Source organism: Castor canadensis, chromosome 17 (genome assembly GCF_047511655.1).
Source record: "Castor canadensis chromosome 17, mCasCan1.hap1v2, whole genome shotgun sequence".
Lineage (NCBI taxonomy): Eukaryota > Metazoa > Chordata > Mammalia > Rodentia > Castoridae > Castor > Castor canadensis.
Genome location: NC_133402.1, coordinates 2,619,121 through 2,635,855, shown reverse-complemented (window position 1 = coordinate 2,635,855; position 16,735 = coordinate 2,619,121). Strand labels below are relative to the sequence as shown.

At 52.5% G+C, this 16,735-nt stretch overlaps 1 protein-coding gene across 1 annotated transcript; it reads left to right on the top strand.

The window, feature by feature from the left end:
• The first annotated feature begins 4,918 nt into the window (after window positions 1–4,918).
• Window positions 4,919–8,981, top strand: Zscan10 (zinc finger and SCAN domain containing 10). The gene is made up of 5 exons (XM_074059425.1): window positions 4,919–5,353; window positions 5,538–5,816; window positions 5,993–6,049; window positions 6,222–6,279; window positions 7,247–8,981. Exons 1-5 carry the CDS (start codon window positions 4,958–4,960, stop codon window positions 8,803–8,805), a joined length of 2,349 nt encoding a protein of 782 aa, XP_073915526.1. The 5' UTR covers window positions 4,919–4,957; the 3' UTR covers window positions 8,806–8,981.
• Window positions 8,982–16,735: the final 7,754 nt, after the last annotated feature.

Sequence of the window (16,735 nt, the reverse complement as noted above, 5' to 3'; positions counted from 1 at the left end):
AGTGACAACGACTGAGGCGTCTGGACTGAAAGGCTGCCTGCCCCGAGAGGACAGGCGGTGCCTTGGGGTGTGCCCAGAGGCCCCGGACACACGGGGTGGCACCACGGATTCCCAAGGGAAGCGCCCTCCGGGATATGCGAGGACCTGACCCAAGATGGCACCCCAGAGCAAATGGAAGGGCTTGATTTTGGAGCAGACTCCACTGCCGTTGTGGAGGTGGGGGATGTGGAGGGAGAGGGAGGCTCCAGCTTAGCCATCGGTGGAATTGGGACAAAAGTCTCATACAGAATTCTGCAGAGCCCTTTCTTTCTTATCCCATTTTCCATTTTCTTAGCACTATCACTGCCTGCCGTGGGCTCTGGACTGCAAGCCTCTCGAGGGCAGGACCTCGTTCCTCACTTTATTTTATGGGCCTCAGAGTGTACCACACACACCTTTGGTAAAGATTTGTCACGTGAATGAAAGACTAGCAAAGAAGCCAGCACACAGCAGGCACTTTTATCCCAAAAGAAAGGTTGCAGACTGGCAGACACCCCCCGCCAAGGGGCGTGGGGCAGCCCAGATTCTGATTGGAAGAGTTCCCGCTTGGAGCGGGCAGGCAAGACAGGGTTTGAATCTGGATTCACTGCATTTTCTTTCTTCTCTGCCCCGCCCTCTCTCCACCCCATCCCAAACTGGGAGGTTGAGGGTTAACTCTAGGAAGCCCCTTCATCACCTGAATGGGATTGGGGCAGGGAACTTCCTGTTCCACTTTTCCCTAGTCTTTCTCCAGGCTGGCCAAGAGTGGCTGTGGCCCTGGAGAGCCCTCTGAGAAACCCCAAGCATCTCTACCTCCATAGTGGGGACCTGGAGAGGTGAGTTAGAGGCCTGGGATGCTGGACTCACGGACTTACAGCAGCTAGGAGAGAGAAGAGGGGGGAGGCTCCAGGCCTGGGGGGGAGGGTGCCTGGAAGAGAGTCTTGGGAGATAAATGAGGGTGTGTATCTGTTTTGGGGAGTGTAGTGCCAGCCAACTGGATGGATCTATAGTCATGGGGGCATCAGGGAGGGTCCCAGAACATCTTGTGACATTGGGAGGAGGCAGGTGCCACGTGTCTCCAGGTGGACTGACCAGCTTCATTCAGGGAGAGAAGCCCGACTAACAAAGACAAGCAGGTCAGACACTTGGAACTGCATGCAGGGAGAAGGGGACATTTTTGGCAAAATTCCTCCTTTGGTGCCTCCGCAGCTGTGGGCTCTCCCGTTGCCTGAGTGGGTCTCATGGCAGCACTTCCACCCGGGGCTGCTTCCACCTGCGCTGCTCTACTTTTCCAGGCCCCAAATTAAGCTGGTCAGCTACTGGATGTTGGCTTTCCTGCCCCACACCCAGTCAACCCCCTGCAGATGTGCATATTAATAGAGCTTTTGTCCTGGAGAGCTGGGGGAGGGACACTCTGGAAAGCCAACTTGCCTGAATTCCACCTCTTCAAAACCTTTTGGTAAGGCCTCACCTGACGATTCCAACCACCCTGTGTGGCTCGGCCTGAGGGCTGAAATTTGGAACCTTCTCATTTCTTATTCAGGTTGTGAGATTCTAGCTAATGCTATGAAAATCCCACAGGGTATGAGGGAAATCAGGTTTTCTCTGTTCCAGGGATTTACTCGGTCTAGAACCAAGCGAAGCTTGGCTGTACCAGGTGTGACTGAGCAAGTCACCTTTGTTTGTCACACTTGTCAGATTAAAAAAAAAAAAAAAAGATTAGCACATGAGCTGAAGCAGCCTCAACACTGCCTGGAGAGATAAGTGCTCAGTTCCTGCCAGCTGCTCCTGTAGGGTGGCTGGTAAAAGCGATTGGTTCTTTAGGTTATTTTGCACATGCTACTCAAAACAATGAAACAAAACCCCATTTTCTTGAATATTCACCAAAGACCTTGTTACGTGCATCCCTCAATTCTGAGGACTTTGAGGTAGCCATTATCCTTGCTATTTCTTTACATCTACTAGCAGTCATTGAAGTCACCTCAAGTGCTGGACTTGACACAGTGCTCTTCCAAGGTCAGGGGAAGAAATAACACTTGACCCTGACTGCAGGATAGCAACCTACAGATGTGTTGTGGGGTCTCAGGAGGGAGACACCAAGGAAGGTAGGAGTGACTGCAATAGGAAAAGCTCCCAGGAGACAAGATGCCAAAGTGCAGGAAAGAGCCTGGGCTGGACAGGCCATCTTGTGGGAGAAGTGCCAGAAAGAGGTCCAGGACTGGTGGTCAGGAGCTCGCCCGGGTCATTGTTTCAGCATTATAGCCCTCTTTCTTGAATCCAGGCTAGAATCTAGGTTTCCTGTGTTTTTTACTACCCTCCTCCACCCTGTCACCCCACTTGAGAAAGAGGTTTAATGAACCCTTCATCCTGTCTGAATAAAGGAAGTTCAACCAACTGCCCCAAACTCAGAACCAGGCTGACTTCTCCCACCTTCATTGCAGAGATAGGGTAACTTTCTAGGGCCTGAACCTCACTACTGTCAGTCACTGACAGCTGTGATCACTGGAGTTATAACCAGTAACAATGGGAACTACTAACAGCTAGCCTGGGTGTATGCTTGTATGTACTGTTTAGGGGATGGGAAGTAATGCCTGCAGCTCTTCCCATCCCCCTGCTCAGGGACTCCATTGAGTGTGGGAGGGTTGGACCTGTTCAGAAAAGGTTAAGCAGGCTGGGGTGTGGCTTGGTGGTACAGCGCTTGCCCAGCACTTGTGAGGCTCTGTGCTTGATGCCCAGCACTGCTAAAAAAAGGAAACGGAACCAAATTGAGTCTCCTGCGCTTGGGGCTGAGTTTCAGGCAGTCCGCCATGTAGCTATGGGCTACAAAAAAAAAAAAAAAAAAAAAAAGGGAAGGAGTAGCTCCAAAGGGCTGAGCTGGGAAAAGGTGGTTGCTCCTGCAGAATGAGTGCCCCCTGGTGGCCATTTGGAGACACTGTTTCCATTGGTACCAAATGAGGTTGAGGTGCCTGGGGTGGGGGGCGAGCGGGGAGGAAGAAAGAGAAATGGCTTACTCATCCACTCATGCCCTAGCTCCCATGGTTCTTTCACTAGGGGCTCTCAGGCTGAGCAAGGCCATCTCCCTTTTTTGAGGACTCCCAACAGAAAACTCTTCAAGCCAGTGTCCCATCTGGAAAACCACCCACGAACCCAGATCCCCTTCCTGACCTCTCCAGAGTCTCTCTTTCCTATGACACTCATTTCACAGCTGGCCTTGGTGGGCTCCAGTTTGTGTTCCATCCCTCCGACCTGGCTGATGTTGGACTCAAACTCAGGGGCTGGAACTATGGAAGGTGGGAGCTCAGTCCTGCACTGGTCAGCTGAGTGGCCTTGACCTCTGAGAGACACCTCCAGAGCCATAAAGTGACGGGTCAGAATGCCTGGTCAAGGAGACAGCTCAGACATCAACTCTACCCCCATCCCCCCAACCTTTTATTTTGAAACCTCTCAAACATCCAGAGAAGTTGGATGAACGGGTCAATGAAGAACTTCAAGTCCATAGACCTGGCTAAAACCTCTAACCCATTCATGTCCAAACCCCACTGATCAGTGGTGACTCACATCTGTAATCCTAGCTACTTGGGAGGTTGAGATCAGGAGGACCACAGTTCTGGAGACACCCCCCCCCCCATCTCCAAAATAACCAGAGCAAAATGAACTGGAGGTGTGACTCAAGCAGTAGAACGCCTGCTTTGCAAGTGAGAAGCCCCGAGTTCAAACTCCAGTCCCACAAAAGAGAGAGAGAATTACTTATATTCACAAGACTAGAATTCTCATCTAGAAATTGACAGTCATTAATTTAGTATCCCATCACACGTTAAAATTTCCCCAACTGACCCCAGGACTGTCCTTGAGAACCTTTTTAAAAAGTATATAAATCTGGTCCCGAGGGGCTCAAGTGGCCGGGCGCCTCGGGGTTAATCCACTTGATCATGACCTCTCTTAAGTCTCCCGTACAACAGTGCCTCCCACTGACACTTTTTAAATAAACGTGTATCAATCGTACAAAGGGGTTCATTGTGATATGTTGACACATGTATATAATATGGTTTGATTCAATTCACCCCCTCTGTTACTCTTTCCTATCTCCCCTCGCTCCAGACAAAATCTGTATCTGGAATGTTTGTTAAATTGTTTCTTCAAGCAATTGTTTGACTTCTTTCTTTCTTCCTTCCTTTCTTTCTTCCTTCCTTCCTTCTTTCTTTCTTTCTTTCTTCTTAATGGAACTGGAGTTTGAATTCAGGGCTTCACACTTGCAAAGCAGGTGTTCTACCTCAGATCATTTTTTGCTCTGCTTATTTGGGGGGTCTCATAAACTATTTGCTCTAGCTGGTCTTGAACCAAAATCCTCCTGATCTCAGCCTCTTAAGTAGCTAGGATTACAGGCATGAGCCACCAGCACCCGGCTGACTTATTTCTTATTCCCCACGATGCCCTATGAGCTGGAAGTTCTATCTACAGGCCATGTTGGATTGAGATGAAACATTTTTTACAGGACCTGTCTTCCATAGTGCTGTCTGCTCCCAGTAGCTGCATCAGAAAGAGGGAAGGGCAGGGGCAAAGCGCTGTTAAGTCTCAAATGCTGTGTGACAGGACGACCACACAGAACTCTGACCTCATTGCACTGATTAGGCTGAGACCTGGGCATTCCTGCTGGTGAGCTGTCACCCATGACAGTGGGAGAAAGGATTCCTCAGGGGAGGTCATATTTTTCAGATAGGGTCTCACACTAACTTTGCTGGGGCTGGCTCAAACTGAGATGCTCCTCCTGAGTATCCAGGATTATAGGGGTGCTCCAACCATGCCTGGCACATATTAGCCAGGTGGAGTCAGTTTCCCTGAAACAGACCCTAACCCAGTGTCTTCAGCTCCACAGGTGTGAGAACTGAGGACAGGAACCTGAGACAGGGTCCACTTCTGGAAGTGTCCCCCACGGTGAAGGATGCTTGCAGAGCCTGCCCCGACTGCCCTGGAGCAAGAGCAGCTTGGAGCTGTCAAGCTGGAGGAGGATGAGATTGCTGGCCAGGAGGATCACGGGCGACCAGAGCCCAGGCCTCGGCCTGAAGTGGCCCACCAGCTTTTCAGATGCTTCCGGTATCAGGAGGACATGGGGCCAAGGGCATCCCTGGGCCGGCTGCGGGAGCTCTGTAACCATTGGCTGCAGCCAGCTCTGCACACAAAGAAGCAGATCCTGGAGCTGCTGGTGCTGGAGCAATTCCTGAGTGTGCTGCCCCCACACCTGCTGGGCCGCCTGCAGGGTCAACCACTTAGGGACGGCGAGGAGGTGGTGCTGCTGCTGGAGGGTGTGACCCGGGACACTAGCTTCGTGGGGCCACTGGTGAGAAAGGACTGAGCAGCAGGCTGCACAGCAGGGGGTGGACAGGGACTGATTGCCCTGAGTACCCCACTTTCCGCCATCCACCAACTCCTGACCCTCCTAACTCCCCTCTCTCCCATCCTGGGGAGTCAGTAGGTTGTGATTGCTGCCTGTCCACCTCCTAACATAGGTGTGTTTTCAACAGGACTTTAGTTGCAGTGCCAGCAAGAATTGTTCCCATGCAGTCATCATCTTGGAGGAACAGGGGGGCTCTTCCCAGGTTCCCAGCCACAGCCCCAAAAAGGAAGTGCCCTTGGAAGAGCCTCCAGCTCTGCGTCCACTGACTGAATTGCCCCCATCCCAGCCAGGCCCTGCCCTGCCTGCTGAGCCTGGGGAGTGGAGACTTGCCCCAAGTTCAAAGCAGCAGCTGAGCCCAGAACCCCAGAGGACACTCCTGGCCTTGCAAGAAAGCAGTGAGGAGCTGGTGTCCTGTGAGGCAGACTGGATGGGGAGAGGCGGTGTGGGAGAGAGTTGGGAGGGCCTCATGGGTCCAAGGTGATGCGGTTGGGGGCGGCGGCATGTCCTTGCAGTCACTGGGTGAGTGGGCAGTGCTGCTTTCTAACAGTAATTTTTCCTCCCACAATGCCGTCAGTCCCCCAGGGCCCCTTGCTGTGGCTGGAGGAGAATTCTCGAGATCAGGAGCTGGCCTCTGTATTGGTGAGCTGTACCCACCCCCTTACCCCAGGTCCTCCAGCATGAGAACTTCCTCTACCATTTGCTGCTTTAACAGCTGTGTCCTCCTCAGTCTAATCCTGGAACTGCTTCATTTCATGCAGGTCCCTGAGCCCATGCTATTCTCACTCACTGGTGATCTCTTGCTTTTTTACAGGAGACCCTGACCTTTGAGGATGCCCCAGAGAAGAAGGCTTGGCCCATGCGCCCACTTGGTAAGGTGGTCATGACCACCAAGGCTCTCTCTCTGCCAGCAGCTCCAGATCCTACCTGACTTGCTGGCCTCTTTGATGGGCTTTTTCTCTCCTTTTTCCCTTCCTCCCAACCTCCCTCTCTTTTTTCCACTCCTTGTGCCTGTCCATTTTAAGCTTTTAAAACAGGTGGTAGGAAAAAGAAAATAGGTGATAAAGGGAGTGACTGCTAATGGGTTCAAGGTTTCCATTTGGAAACAGGTAATGGTTGTAAATGTTATGAATGTACTTAATAGACCCAAATTCTGTGATTTACTTTTCTTTCTTTTTTTGGGCAGTACTGGGTTTGGAACTAGGGGACTTCTGCTTGCTAGGCAGGTGTTCTACTGTGTGAGCCACAGCTTCAGCTCCATTTTTTACTTTTTTTGTGGTACTGAGATTTGAACTCAGAGCCCAGTACTTGCTAGAGAAGTGCCCTAAACTGAGCCATGGCTCAAGTTGTACAGCACCTACCCAGCAAGCCTAAGGCCTTGAGTTCAAACCCCACTGGAAAAAAAAAAATAAAATAAAAAAGAAGCAGTGCTCTACCTCTTGAGTCAACCTCCCAGCCCTTTTTTTACTTTTGTTATTTTTTTGCATAGAGGCTCAAGTTTTTGTCCCAGGCTGTCCTTAGGCCCTAATCCTTCCAACTATACCTCCTGCCCAGCTGTTGTTACCAGTGTATGCCACTACGCCTGGCTTATTTGTTGCTAACTTTTTGCCCAGACTGGTCTTGAACTCTGATCCTCCTGGTCTCCACCTCTGAAGTGCCTGGAAACATAGGTGTGAACCAGCATGCCTGGCCCAAAAAGTGGTAGAGAAAAAGGACACTCTCTTTTGATCCTCCCAGCCTCTGCCCAACCACCAGCTTTACGGGATCCTGGTTTCTTTCTACTTTCAGGACTGTTGGGTTCTGTCAATTCCCCTGATTTCCTCTTTGCTTCTCTCCCAGGATTTGGAAGCAGAACACCAGACAGGGAGGAATTTAAACTAGAAGAGCCCAAAGAGGCTGCCTGGCCGACCACTGTCGCAGCGGAGTCCCAGGCAGAGAGCCCTAGGGTAGCAGGAGAGCCTCTTGTCCAGACGCTGGGGCAGGAGGCAGGCGGCTCTGGTGAAGCAGGAACCCGTCCTGACAGCAGTGACGTTTTGGAGGTCACAGTGGCCGTGGGCGCTCCCGAATCAGAGGCAGAGATGCAGTTCATATGCACAGAGTGTGGGGTGAACTTCCCGAAGCTCTCCAGTCTGCAGGCACATCAGCTGAGCTGTCACCCCAGCGGCCGCTCCTTCCTGTGCCTGTGCTGCGGGAAGAGCTTCGGCCGCAGCTCCATCCTCAAGCTGCACATGCGCACGCACACGGACGAGAGGCCCCATGCCTGCCACCTGTGCAGCCACCGCTTCCGGCAGAGCTCGCACCTGGCCAAGCACCTGCTCACACACTCCTCGGAGCCCGCCTTCCGGTGCGCAGAGTGCGGCCAGGGCTTCCAGCGCCGCTCCAGCCTGGTGCAGCACCTGCTGGCACATGCCCAGGACCCAAAGTCCACGTGTGTCCCGGAGGCCAAGACAGAAGTGGCAGAGGTGGCTGTTTTCCTGTGCTCCCACTGCGGGCAGACCTTCCAGCACCGCTCCAGCCTCAAGCGTCACCTGCGGATCCACGCCAGGGGCAAGGACCACAAGGACCACCGGTCCTCGCAGGAAGCCTCGGGCAGCCCGAGCTCCGGCCGCGAGAGCAGGCCGCACAAGTGCGAGGATTGTGGCAAGGCCTTCCGGCGCAGCGAGCACCTGGTGACACACCGGCGCGTGCACACGGGCGAGCGTCCCTTTTCCTGCCAGGCCTGCGGCCGCAGCTTCACCCAGAGCTCCCAGCTGGTCAGCCACCAGCAGGTGCACTCGGGCGAGAAGCCCCACGCCTGCCCGCAGTGCGGGAAGCGCTTCGTGCGCCGCGCCGGCCTTGCCCGCCACCTGTTGACGCACGGTGGCCCGCGGCCCCACTGCTGCGGCCAGTGCGGCAAGAGGTTCAGCCAGACCCAGGACCTGGTCCGTCACCTGCGCAGCCACACCGGAGAGAAGCCTTGCCGTTGCAGCCAGTGCGGCGAGGGCTTCAGCCAGAGCGCCCACCTCGCGCGCCACCAGCGCATCCACACGGGGGAGAAGCCCCATGCCTGCGACACCTGCGGCCACCGCTTCCGAAACAGCTCCAACCTGGCCCGCCACCGTCGCAGCCACACAGGCGAGAGGCCCTACAGCTGCCCGACCTGTGGCCGCAGGTTCCGGCGCAATGCCCACTTGCAACGCCACCTGGTCACGCACACAGGGCAAGGGCAGGAGGTGGAGGCGCCCCAGGAGTGCCCCGAGTGTGGCAAGAGCTTCAGCCGCAGCTGCAACCTGCTGCGCCACCTGCTGGTGCACAGCGGCGCCAGGCCCTACACCTGCGCGCAGTGTGGCCGCAGCTTCAGCCGCAACTCCCACCTGCTGCGCCACCTGCGCACCCACGCCCGGGAGACGCTGTACTAGCGTCACCTCCATTCCCGAAGCCTTTCCTGCACACGTACCAGGGCGGATGTGTACCCCAGGCCTTCTACCATGTCCCCGTCACGGTCACCTCCCTCTTCCACGTTTGTCTCCCCAACCTTGGCCTCTCTTCCCGGCCTCAGAAATGTATTTCAAATGGCCAAAGTAAAGTGACTTTCTTGAAAGTGGTCTTTCTTTCCTTTTTTCCTGTGCTGGAGATGGAACCCAAGACCTTGTCGGTGTTACCCAAGTGCTCTACCAATCAGCTACCCTTTGTCCCCCATATACGTATCATACATATCAGCCTTCCCACTGTGACACAGTGATGTCTTTCTCCTTCATCTGTCCCAGCACTTCCTCTAGCAGGCTGTAGTGGGGAGGGTGTGATGGGTAGCTGGAGGGAAGGTCGGGGAATCTGGCCCTGGAATATATTCTCCTCTACTCTACCTCTACAGCTTGGCCAATATGGCACAATGTGCCGAGTCATATGTGGGTCTTTAAATGCACTGAAATGGGGGGGGGCTGTCTGTAATCCCAGCAAATGGGGAGATAGAGGTAGGAGGATCACAGTCTGAGGCCAGCCCCTGAAAGACAAATTTAAAAGCATAAGAACCAGGGGTGTAGCTCAAGTGGAGGAGTGAATGAGGTCTTGATTTCAATCCCCAGTACTTCCCTACACTCAGTCCGCTCCCAAACAGCAAATCATTAAAATGGAATGAGATGCTAAATCCCAGGTTCTGAGTGTTATGGTGAGCCCTTGCTCTGGAACCTTGGTAACTATCTCAAACTGAAAATACCCAGCAGCTGAACAAAACCTCCCTGCAGTCCAAGTCTCAGTGTGTATCAGATACCCAGGAAACCACCCACGATCTTATTCAATGCTGGTTGAACATTGGTCCTACCCTTGGTGCTACCCATCTGACAGCCTCTGCTGGTAAGTCAGGTGATTTCTGGTAAAAATAGGAGGGAAAAAGAAGAGAGAAAAAACCCAGCCTCAGAGCTTGCTCCCTGTGTCATGAGTTGGCTGCTTTTCAAGGACAACAATAATCCGCCTGGTGCCGCATGCTGCTTCACAGGAGGATTGGAAAACTCAGGGCTCAAGGGACCAGGGAGATGGGACCCAAGCCTGGGCTAAGTGAGGGTGGCAGTACTGGGAGGGGGGGTTGAGCTCAGCAGGAGCTCTTCTGTCTCAAGCCTTCAGTGCTGGGATAAAACCTAGACACAGTGTACCCCTGAACTGCTCCCCAGACCTGAGATGGTTGAACCCAGTCTGGCAAAGAAACTCTGAGGCCCAGGAGGGTCCAGCCCTTTGGGGGTTGGGAGGAGAGTTAGGGTGCAGAAACTTGACCAATGTCATAGAACAAAGTCATCTCATGGAAGAATCCAAGGAAGAAAATTTAAATGAGAAAGGATTGGTCAACTCAGAGATCAGCCAGGTTAAGGGGTTAAGGGATGGGAGATTTTAAGGCAGAGGGTAATTTCATTTCTACCAATAAAATCATTTAGGCTTTGATTACTGAATGGACATGTCCTGCTGGTATTGAGGTGGTTTTGGTTTTGTTTTTTCCCTTCAGTGCTGGGAATGAAGGGTGGGACTTAGGCCAGACACAGACCTTCCAATGTGAAAGGACATCAGGGAGCTGGTGGAGTGGCTCAAGTGGTAGAGCGCTTGCCTAGCAAATGTGAGGCCCTGAGTTCAAATCCCAGTGCCACCAAAAAAAGAAATACCAAACAAAAAACCCTCATAAAAGGACATCAGACCAATACCAGAATGTGAGAGGCAAGGTTAAGGCAAACCCTTTCTCCTGGCCACCACCTGCTCTCTTGCATTAACAGGGCCACCAAGAGGATTATGAGAGGGTCTGTGTTCAAACTATTACCTCTGCCAGACTCAGCTGCCCCAGGGGAATACTTGGTAAATAAATAAATAAATCCACAGTCAATTCCTGTGATCATAAGGGTCAGGGGAGGACGTTGCTGAGCTACAGGGGAAGACTGTCTCTCAAAAATACCAAAAGAAAAAAGAGGAAGACCAAAAAGAAGAGGAAGAGGAGGAGGAGGAGGAGAGAAAGAGAGAAAGAAAAGAGACAAAATATCCAGCATGTCCCCTGTGCCAGACCAGCAATGACAGGGCCAAGTCTTCTAGGCTGAGGTCATTGAACACCCATTGTGTATCAGGCACCAGGCTGAATCCTCCCCACAAATCCACGACTGCACAGTGACCAGCACTCCCATGTCCTCCGTGTCCCTAAATGTCATAGAAGACTTAAAGTGGGAAGTTGATTACTTTAAAGAAAAGTTATTAAAGACAACAGACCAAGAGCAATGAGCCAACCTTGCAGAGGGAGGCAAGGCATGGAGGAGGCGGCCCAGGAAGGAGCTCAAGGACAGAGAAGAGGTGGGGTAAAGCCTGAGCAGGAAGGCAGAGGTCACTTCAGGACATTCATTGCAAGAGGTAAGGATTCCAGGGTTCTTAGGTGCCTTGATTGTGGTCTGGACCTAAATGGCCTCAATAGAACCAACAGAAGAACTCTGTCAAAGAGTTCAGGAAAGCCTTGAATGCATTACAAATGGCTTCCAGTGCACTGCCCAGGGTCTGCTTCACCCAGGCCAGCCCCTCCTGCTACTTCTTCTTCATCCACTGCAGCTTCTCCTGGAAACATTTCAGCATCTCATCCCAAAACTTAGGTTGGTCTTCACTTGACAGGTCCTGGTGGAAAAGAATCACAGGTGTTCCACCAGCCCTTTTGGGTTTTTTTTTTTTTTTTTTTTTTGGCACTAGGTTTTGAACTCAAGGCCTCATGTTTGCTAGGCAGGTGCTCTAGGACTTGAGCCACTCCACCAGTCATGGTTTGTTTTGGGTTTTTTTGAGATGGGGTCTCAAGAATATCTGCCTGGGCTGGCTTTGAACATCAATACTCCTGATCTCTGCTTCCTGAGTAGCTAGGATCACTGTGTGCCACTGGTGCCAGGCCCCTCACCTTACTCTTGAGCTCAAGCACCTGCCTGTTCTGGGTCCCCACACTTGTCCATTAACTGTGTCCTGCCCAACCCTGGCATCCCTGCTGTTTCTCAGCGTGCTATAGGATGGGGACCCTCCCCAGTTTCCCTCAGCCTTCAGACCGCACCTGGAAGATTACTTGCCACAAATTGTGAACTGAGAAGTTGGTGGACTGCAGGGATCTGTGTGGTGTGAGGCACGAGCAAGCATGAGGGAGCCCCCGACCCATACCCAATTGTGCAGAGGCTGAGGGTGGGGACATGTGTCATGGAGTCTGATTGGTAAATTGACTCACATCTCCATTTTCTGAGGACGAAACTGTGATATCATCAAGGAATGTCTGGAATTCCAGTTTCTGAAAGAGATGCAGAATTGGGTTAACAGGCCTGATCCTTCTCCCTCCTGAGTACCTGGCCAGAACCTCCTCAGCATCACACAGTGAGGACCAGGACCCCCTCCCACCACATCAAGTGCACATGGGGAACTAACTGCCTCACCATTTTGGATTTAACAGTCTCCAAGGAGGCATTTTTCATCTGTAGAAAGAACAGGGACACTCAGGCCTTATGTGACCTTCTCCCTCCACCCCAGACAAGCCACATACATGCTCTGTCACGCACACACCCAGTCACAGGCACACGGCACCCAGGCACATGAAGGATGAAGATGGCCCTGGAAGGTGCCAGGCCCGCATTGTTCCAGCACCCTCTATGGCCCCGGGTGAGGTTGTTGAGGGAGTAATTTGTGCTGGGCAGGGGGGGATGGGGAATATCCAGTCACATCAGCGTCCCTGGAACCATCTCAGCACCTTATGTCCACGGTTCTTGGACCGGAGAGTGCCAGGATCCTCGTCTTTAGAGAAGGAGCCAGAGGCACTCTGGAGTCTGAGAGGAATTTCTGTCCTCACAGGAGGAGGGATGGGAAGGGACTCTTAGGGAGAGGAAGGCTGTTCAAGGTCTGGCTAGCTCAGTGTGAGTACCTTGAGGCCACCAGAGCCTCCCAGCCTGTTCCCACGAACCATACAGATGCTGGTTGCTAACAACAGCTCCACAAGCACAAGGGGCTTTTCACAGAGGCCCTGACTCTCCATGGCCCACCATGATGTCAACCACCATGGATTTCAGTGCTTGTTCACTGTCAGTCTGAGCTCAGTCCCAGGCCTAAAAGGGGTCTATATTGCCTTAGGACAGGACTTGGGCCACTGGCTGCCAGGGAGGCCACGGACAAGTACAAGCAAGCAGCCACCCCTGAATGCTTCACCCTAGCTCTGGAGGCTGTGAGCACACAGGTCTACAGGAAACCATGAGAGGGCAGGGGGGAAAAGGGACAAAGGAGGCTTGGCCAGAGGCCTCCTCAAACTCAAGGAGCTATTGTTGTCAGCAAGAGCCTCAGAAGCCTGCTCCCATTGATTTCAAACTGGTGAGAGAAGGTTGTAGAACCATTCTCTGCTGCCTGATGTCCACAGTGGCCTCCCATAGGTCCAGGGAGGCACAGAGAGCCAGGAGCCCAGGCCCCATAACCAGGGGAGCATCTGCCCAGGAACTAAGCATAGGGAAGGCAGCAAAATCATACTCACCATGGTTTCTGGTGTACTTAACAAGTCTTGTTAGAATAAAACACTTTTTCAAGTACCTGGACCTCACTTAACTTTTGGTCTTTACCTCTTTTCCCGCCTGTTCTGAGGTCACACTACTTGCCTCTTAACTGCTGCCTAGGGGGCAGGCAACCAGAGGCCTGGGATCCCATCTCTGTCCTCAATGTGCTGTAGGACAAACACACCCCCCTCAGTCTTCCTGTCTCTCAGTGTCCCCCACGTTAAAAATCACCTGAGAAGTGAGTGGACTGCAGGCATCTGTAGAGTGAGCCTAAGAAGCCCCCAACTCCACCCAAAGTGGAGAGACTGAGGATGGGGACATGAGCCCTGGAGCTTGACGGATGGACATTGTCCAGCCTGTCCTTCTGTTGGGAATGAAACCAGGACACCCCTAAAGAAACTGAAGAAATTCTGTTTCTATAAAGAAATGCAAAGGCTGGGTCACCAGCCTCATTCTTCTCTCTCCTGGACCCAAGGGGACCAGAACTTCCTCAGTGTCACAGATGCAGTTCACCCACCTTGCACCCTGAGCACACGTGGGAAGAGGTGTTGCCAATGGGGACTTCAGAGTTTCCAGGGTTCATTTGTAATTCATGGAAGTGAAGGGGACCCTGTAGTCTTGTGTATCATTTTTTTGGTGGCGGGGGTACTGGATTGAACTCAGGGCCTACATCTTGAGCCACTCCACCAGCACTTTTTTTGTGATAGGTTTTTTTCTGGAGAACTCTGTCTGCAGAACTGGCTTCCCACTGTGATCCTCCTGATCTCTGTCTCGCGAGTAGCTAGAATTACAGGCCTGAGACACAGGTGCCTGACTTGTGTATCCTTCTCACCCCATCAGACAAGTGAAACACTGTGACACACACACACACACACACACACACACACACACACACACACACACACACTCCTATCTCCAAAACCTCCTGGCACATGAGGGATGAAGACTGCATGAGAAGGTTGGAAGCCAGCATTGTTTCCTGTACCCTCTGTGACCCAGGGTCAAGTTGTGGACAGAGGGTTTTGTGTGAGCTGGAAAGGGGCCTGGAGGAAAGACTGTCCAGCCACATTTTCCTTTGTCACACAAGCATTTCCTGGAAGAAACTCCATACCTTGTCCCCACAGTTTTCCTCAGGATGAGCTCCTGGATCTTCAACTTTAGGAAAAGAGTCAGAACTCTCCTAGAATAAACAAGAAATCCCTGCATTAAGGGAAGAGAGTGGAGTCCTGGGAGACTGAGATGATTAGAGTCTGGCTGGCTCAGCAAGTCTACCCAGGCCCTGAGCTCACCAGACCCTAGCAGTATCTGTGTGACTCCTGGGAGAAGTATCCCATGGATACACATTTCTTGCCAAAACTGTCACAAGCACAGGGGACATTTCCCAGAGGCCCTGGCTATCCATGCAGATCCATAGCATTGACCACCATGATGTAAGGGCTTGTTCACTGGCAGTCAGCCAAGCTCCAGGCCCCACAAAGGCTCCATCCTGCATTGCATTAGGACAGGAATTGGGCCAAGGCTGCCAGGGAGGCCAAGGACAGTTACCAGCATGCAGTCAACGCTGAACCCTCCACCCTAGCTCTGGGGCTTGGAGCACACCTGCAGGAAAATGATGAGAAAGCAGGGGAGAAATGGGACCAAGGAGGGCTTGGCCAGGGGCCATTTAAATTCACCAATATAATGCATTCCTGAAGAACAGCATAAGCTTCCTTCAGGTGCCCAATGGATTTGGACTGGGGAAGAAAGGACACACAGGCTGCAGAACTGCACCCTTCTGCCTGGTGTCCACAGTGGCCTCCCATAGGTCCAGGCAGGTAGAGAGAGCCAGGAGCTCAGCCTCATAACCCACGGAGCATCTGCCCAGGAACTAAGCATAGCGAAGGCAGCAAATTAATACTCACCTTGGTTTCTGCTGTAGTTAACATGTCCTGTTAGGAAAAAAAGCACTTGTTCAGGTCCCTGGCCTCACTATCCTGTAGTCTTCACCTCATTTCCTATCTGTTCTGAGGCCACTCTAACTGCTGATTAACTGCTGCCAAGTGGAGTAGGCAACATAAAATCCTGGGAAGTCATGTCTGTCATCAACTGCTGCCCTATAAACACACCTCCCTTGGTCTTCCTGTCTCTCAGTGTCTTCCATGTGAAAAGTCACCTGCCACAATAGTGAGCTGAGAAGTGAGTGGATGGCAGGCATCTGTGTAGTTGAGGGGAAATGCACCCTAGTGAGCCCCAAATATACACCCACTGTGGAGAGACCCAGGGAGGGGCCATGATCCCTGGAGCTTGAAGGATGGACATTGTCCAGCCTGTCCTTTTGGTGGGAATGAAACAAGGACATCACTAAGGAAACTGAAGAAATCTTGTTTCTGAGAAGAAATGCAAATTGGGGTCTCCAGCCTCATCCTTCTCTCTCCTGGGCCCAAAGGAGCTGGAACCTCCCGTTGCACAGAGGGAGCACACAAGCCTGGAACCCTAAGCACACTGGATGAACAGTGTGCTTATCAACTAGGACCTCAGAGTCTTCCAGGGTTGTTCCATGGAAGTCACAGGGACCTTGTAGTCCTGTGTGTCCTTTTCACCCATCAGGCAAGTGACATGAACACTGTGTCTCACACACACACACACACACACACACAACTGCTGTCACTTCCGAGGGTCATGAGGATAAATGGTGCAGGAGAAGGTGTGAAGCCATGCTCCATCCAGCACTCTCTATGGGCTAGGGTGACAGTGGTGGACTGAAGGACTGTGTGAGCTGGAAAGGGTCCTAGAGATCAGGATGTCCTGCCACCATTTCTTTTGACACACCAGCACCTCTTGGAACAATTGTGTACCTTGTCCCCAGTTTCCCTCATGTTTCTGGCTCCTGAATCCTCAACCTCAGGGCAAGAGCCAGAATCACCGTGGAATCAACAAGAAATCCCTGCTTTAAGCCAGGTGTGAGGAGATGGTGACCTGGCAGATGGAGGCTGTCAGCATCTGGCTGGCTGAGGGTGTGTACCCTCAGCCACCAGGGCATATTAGCCTCTGTGTGACTCCTGGGGACAAGATCGGACAGATGCAGGCTTCCTGCCAACAGCTCCACAGGCACAAGAGACATTTCCCTGATAATCTGGCTCTCCATAGGCCTCCATGGCATTGACCACCATGATCTAAGTGCTTATTCACAGCAAGTTGAATCAGGCTCCATCCTGCATTGCATTAGAGCAGGAATTGGGCCACTGGCTGCCAGGGAGGCAAAGGACAGTTACCAGCATACAGACAATGCTGAACCCTCCACCCTAGCTCTGGGGACTTTGAGGACAAGAGCTAGAGGAAAACGATGAGGGGGGGGGTG

Bases quoted from the DNA above. Each gene is read 5' to 3' on its own strand.
- Zscan10 (XM_074059425.1), top strand. From the start codon at position 4,958: ATGCTTGCAGAGCCTGCCCCGACTGCCCTGGAGCAAGAGCAGCTTGGA. The intron at 5,817-5,992 runs GTGTCCTGTGAG...TCAGTCCCCCAG, and splicing joins AAGAAAGCAGTGAGGAGCTG to GGCCCCTTGCTGTGGCTGGA. The intron at 6,050-6,221 runs GTGAGCTGTACC...GCTTTTTTACAG, and splicing joins AGGAGCTGGCCTCTGTATTG to GAGACCCTGACCTTTGAGGA.